At 52.5% G+C, this 5,612-nt stretch overlaps 1 protein-coding gene across 2 annotated transcripts in view; it reads left to right on the top strand.

Moving 5' to 3' along the window:
- The window catches only part of Mlxipl (MLX interacting protein like), a 31,247-nt gene that overhangs the window by 12,484 nt on the left and 13,151 nt on the right, over nucleotides 1-5,612 (top strand). For both annotated transcript variants that reach the window (XM_028766057.1, XM_028766056.1), the window contains exons 3-7: nucleotides 2,876-2,958; nucleotides 3,087-3,176; nucleotides 3,424-3,468; nucleotides 5,023-5,224; nucleotides 5,313-5,393. In XM_028766057.1, coding sequence (XP_028621890.1) covers nucleotides 2,876-2,958; nucleotides 3,087-3,176; nucleotides 3,424-3,468; nucleotides 5,023-5,224; nucleotides 5,313-5,393 — 501 coding nt within the window. The remainder of the gene's footprint in view (nucleotides 1-2,875; nucleotides 2,959-3,086; nucleotides 3,177-3,423; nucleotides 3,469-5,022; nucleotides 5,225-5,312; nucleotides 5,394-5,612) is intronic.

Below are 5,612 nucleotides of genomic sequence, written 5' to 3'. Positions count from 1 at the left end.
ACACACACAGACACACACACAGACTCACACATAGACACACACACACAGACACACACACAGACACACACACACACACACAGACACACAGACACACACACAGACACACACACACACAGACACACAGACACACACACAGACACACACACACAGACACACACAGACACACACATACACACACAGACACACACACACAAGATGGCTTGGTGGACGAAGGCGTTTTCCACTGAGACTGACGACCTGAATTTGGTTCACTGGACTGATGTGAAGATGGAAGGACAGAACCAACTCCAGGAAGTTCTTTTCCGACCTCCACATGTGCACCATGGCATACGTGTGTTCTTCTTCCCTCCCACATAAAATAAATGAATGTCGTAACATTTTAACTCTCCGTAATAACGGTGAAGCCATGGCTGTAGCCCAGTGCTAGCTCTAGATTCCGTTCCGCCCCCCCAGCAGAAAGTGTCATCCTCATGTCACCCAGCAGGGGGCGCTACTGCCCCGCTGCAGTTCCCTAAATTCATCCTGGCCAGCTGCGTCCTTCCCTGTCCGCTCCCCTCTCCTCCCTCACTCTCAAAGCCTCTTGGTTTCTCCTCAGAGCTGCCAAGGCACTTTGCACCTCTCCCAGGGCAGGAGGGACTTTCCACTTGGCTTTATCTATGTTTGTCCATATTTGTTTTCCTTATCTCTTCTACTCTGAGCAGCCCCGATTTACCCCCGGGCCTCTCACCCCAGCATTGGGCCCTGCAAAGGTGCAAGGGTTAGGTAGTGAATGGTGAAGGAAGGAGCGCCAACCTGGAATCTCCCCAGTGAGGGACTGGGCGCAAGGCGCGATGGCAGAGCAAATGCACAGAGGATATAATCGGTGTTAAATAAAACCTGTCACAGCCGTCTGTGCAGAGCACAGGGTCCCTGAGCTAGGGGGAGGGGGGAGAGACAGACATGGCCCAGTCGTTCCTGGATATGTTTAGTCTTCCCTAGTCTTCATGCCTCATTTGTAAAGTTAGGAGGGAGTGCTCTGGAACCTTCCCTGCTCTAGGACCCTGCTGATCGATACACCCAGAGGTCCAGCCCTTTGTCTTCTCTTCTTCCCCTCCACCTCCCCATCTTCTTTGTTGGATCTTTTGTAGCCCAGACTAACCTAAACTCAGTGCCACATTTTGACCTTCCTGCCTCCATTTCCCAAGTGCTGAAGGTGTAGGCATGTGCCTTCTCATTGGCACGGAGTTTCTAGTCCTCACCCTCCTCTATCTCTTTCCCTACCTACCCCCTTCCTCTACCTCCTCTTCTCTTCTCTTTCCTCCCTCCCTCTTTATCTCTCTTTGTGATACTGAAGTTGAAATCCAGAGCCTCACATACACTAGCCATACTCTATACCACTGAGCCACGCCCCCAGCCCCTCACTGGGGGATTCTAGGCAGGGGCTCTCTCTACCACTGAGCTACATAGCTCTCAGCACTGTCTGTGAGGAAGACCTGTTGAATCAATAACCTCTGAAGAAAAATAACTCACAGTGTGTAGCACGGGATGAAATCACAGTAAGAATAGGTGTTTTCTGTAGAATAAGGCTAGAGAAGAGCCTAGTGGGCACTGCTCAAGCCTAAGTAGCACTCAGAAGCTAAGGCAGGAGGATCACAAGTTCGAGGCCATCTAGGACGATAGTAGGACCAGTTTTAGAAACCAAACAAATAGAATGTAGGCTATGGCTTCAGGATGAGACACATGGCGGAGATAGGAAGCAGGGGCAGCCAGGTGAGGAGGAATTTGGAAACCAAACTGAGTCTGAGGGGTGTGCTCCCGACCCTGGAGGCTGTAGGGAGCAGCAGCAGTGGTGAACTGCTGGGTATGTTCAGGCTTGAGTCAGGGAGGTCCATGCAAGGAATGACTCAGCTAGGGGATAAGCGGAAGGATGGAGAGGAGGGGACAGTGGACGACCTGTCACGGATCCTGTTGAATTGACGTGGTTGGACTTGGAACGCTGAGAGCTAGGAAGAAGCTTTGCAAGTTTCGGAATACTTGCAATTCAGGGAGCAGCACAGAGCTGTCCGGAGGTAGATCAAGGAGAGCTCCTGGGGCTTGTGGGGGAGGTGGCTGCTGTAGAGGGAAGGGGTGGAGGGATGGAGTTGGGCCTTCTGGGGAGGTCCTGAGTTTCCAGCGCTGACAATGCGGGAGAGGGGTGGGCACATATGATGCCTGTAGAACCGAAACATGAGACTAGGGTGTCCGTTTCTTAGAGTGACAAAAGGAAGAGGAAAATTGTGGGGATCAGAAAAGACCCTGGAGCTAAAGCAAGGCAGGAGGGTTGAGACGGCTCAGTGGTTAAGAGCACTGGCTGCTCTTCCAGAGGTCCTGAGTTCAATTCCCAGCACCCACATGGTTGGCTCACAACCATCTATAAGGGGATCTTCTGCCCTCTTCTGGCCTGTAGATGTATATGCAGCCGAACAGCAGAACACTCATACATTAAATAAATAAAAATAAAAAAATAATTTACACAAGGCTTGGTGGTGTATCCCCTCATCCTCAGAACCATTTATTGAGGGCGGAGGTGTGGCTCAGCGGTAGCATGCCTGAGTGGAGTCTCAGTGAGAGAGAGATTGAGGTGCGACTCAGTAGTAGAGCGTGTAGGGAGAGATAGGAGGCAGGGAGGAAAGGGAAAGGTGGCTCAGTGGGTAGTGTTTCTAGCATGCAGGAGCCCTGAGTTCCTTCACCATCACTGCATAAAATGCTACCTAATGACTTGGAGAACATCAAAGGACCAATGTCTGAAAAACAGATAATGGTCAGGCTGGATTATAAAGTGTGGCACTGGACTTCCACTCTCGCTGGGTGGAGGATGAGAGGTCTGGGTGCCTCTGACCTGGCCTTCTTTCCTCAGATGTGCAACGGAGGAAGAGCCCAGTGTGTGGCTTCGTGACCCCTCTGCAGGGCTCTGAAGCCGATGAGCACCGGAAACCTCAGGTAGCTGGAGAATGGGCTGCCCACGCATCTGCTTAGCCACCCAGAGGTTTCCTCGCGCGGTGGGGATTGGGTGTGAGACAGAGTCTGGGGAGATCGACCACTGAGCCCTGACACCTGCCCTTCCCCAGGCTGTCGTCCTGGAGGGGAATTACTGGAAGCGGCGCATCGAGGTGGTGATGCGCGAATACCACAAGTGGAGAATCTACTACAAGAAGCGGGTCAGTTCACCTTGGGGCTTAAGAGCCCTGGAGGGGATCGTACGACCCCACCCTAACCCATACCCACCCCCATCAGTCCCAGCCTAGTAGCTCCACAGGGTTTCCCCAACAGTCCCCCCACCCCTGCTCTCCCTGGGTGGTGGAAAGGGGCGGAGCCTGGGAAAATAAGAGCGCCAATGGATGTGGGTGGAGGTGGGGTATGACTCTGGGGACAGAGGATCCAGTGTTTAACTTTGTGTCTCCATAGCTCCGTAAGTCCAGCAGGGAAGGAGATTTCCTGACTCCCAAGCAGGTGAGTGTTCAGTAAGTCTAGCAGGGAAGGGCACCTAGGAAGGTGGAAACTGGAGACTGGAAAATGGCTGACCGAGGGCGGGGTCTGGGCGAGCTGACTGGGGTGTGAGAAAAAGGGGAGTGGTCTCTAAGTGGGTGATCACTGCAACTTTCTCTTCTGGAGAAGATCCAGTTGTGAGGCAGCAGGATGACAGTGAGTTCCAGGCCAGCCTGTGTTGAATAATGACTCCAACGCCAGTGTGAGCTGCAGAGAACTCTGTGTCTTTTTGTTTGTTTTTGTTTTGGTTTTGGTTTGGTTTGGTTTGGTTTTTCGAGACAGGGTTTCTCTGTGTAGCCCTGGCTGTCCTGGAACTCACTCTGTAGACCAGGCTGGCCTCGAACTCAGAAATCCGCCTTCCTCTACCTCCCAAGTGCTGGGATTAAAGGCGTGCGCCACCACCGCCCAGCCGGTCTTTTTTTTTTTTTTTTAAAGATTTATCCGTTTTATATATGTGTATACACTGTCACTGTCTTCAGACATACCAGAAGAGGTTATCAACCATTACAGATGGATGTGAGCCACCATGTCTGTGCTGGGACTTGAACTTATGACCTCTGGAAGAGCAGTCAGTGCTCTTAACCGCTGAGCCATCTCTCCAGCCCGACCTCTGTCTTAAGAAGAGCAAGCAGGCAGTGGAAGGCCTAGGGGGAAAGGGTCCAGGGGATAGACATCTCAGAAGAGCTCAGAGAGAAAGCCGGGCATCTGCTGAGGCCAGAGGATTTCAGATTCAAAGTCAGCTCAGGAAGTTTGAGGCTAGCTTGAGGACCCTGTCTTGAGCCAAACTAAAACCTTGGCTTCATGGTGCATATCAACAGTGCTACCACTAAGGAGGTAGAGGTAGTAAGATCACGGGTATCCTCTACTCCACAGAGAGTCCAGGCTAACCTGGGCTACGTGAAACCCTACCTCAAAAAATTAAAGCCAGCAAGATGTGATGATGATTTTTTTTTTCCTGAGCCTTGTGTAGCCCTGGCTATCCTGGAACTCGCTCTGTAGACAAGGCTAACCTCAAACTGAGAGATCTGCCTGCTTCTGCCTCCTAAGTGCTAGGATTAAAGTGTGCATGCTCAGGCTGCCGCCACCGCTGCCACCACCACCGCCACCACCACCACCGCCACCATTGCCTGGACTGGTGCATGATTTTAATACTAAAACTTGGAAGGCAGAGGCACCTGGGTCTTTGTGAGTTGAAGCCAGCCTGGTCAGCCTGGTCTACATAATGAGTTCCTGACCAGCAAGGCTATATAGTGAAACTCTTTATCAAGGGGAAAAAAAGCGCCAGACTATAGCACAGAGAACAGGAATGCTATTGGCGTCCTCCTCTGATTTCATTCATATAGGGAGTAGTTAGAGGCCAATAGGATGACCTTGGCCTTCTAGACAGAAAACCAGACTCTCTGGGGAAAGTGAGGTGGTGTCGTTAGAGAAGCTTTCTAAGCAGGGGTGGGGAACTACTTCATCCCCAGGCAAGGGGTAACATGGGAGACCAGGGCAGTGACCTCTATATTCTGCCAGGTGGAAGGTGGGTGGCCGCCACCAGAGCGATGGTGCGAACAGCTCTTCTCCAGCGTGGTGCCTGTGCTGCTTGCGGGCTCCGAGGAGGAGCCTGGGGGCCGGCAGCTTCTCGACCTGGACTGCTTCTTGTCCGATATCTCCGACACACTCTTCACCATGACACAGCCCAGCCCCTCGTCCCTACAACTGCCCCCAGAAGACAGTGAGGAGTTAATGGGGGGGAGCAAGGGGGAAGAGGGCTGAGATGTCTCCCCAGCCTGCAGCTTCCAACCTCAGCATTGTCCCTCCAGCTTATGTTGGCAATGCTGACATGATCCAGCCAGACCTGACGCCGCTGCAGCCCAGCCTGGATGACTTCATGGAGATATCAGGTGAGACGGGTCCTGCCCCACTAGGCAGGGCAGACTGAAAGGAAGGGGTCCGGTTAATAAAAACTCAGAGAATGTAAGGCATTGTGCCAGTGGGAGGATGAATGGTGCTTTTTAACTTGAGGGGGGTGGGAGAGAATGTATTAGTTGGAACTCAAGGCTCTGTGCCTACTAAGCAGGGGCTCTACCACTGAGCCACGCCCCCAGCCCCTCACTGGGGGA

Source organism: Grammomys surdaster, unplaced genomic scaffold (assembly GCF_004785775.1).
Source record: "Grammomys surdaster isolate TR1022 unplaced genomic scaffold, NIH_TR_1.0 166, whole genome shotgun sequence".
Lineage (NCBI taxonomy): Eukaryota > Metazoa > Chordata > Mammalia > Rodentia > Muridae > Grammomys > Grammomys surdaster.
Note: the sequence above shows the minus strand (reverse complement) of the source record. Positions and strands in the feature narration are given on the sequence as shown.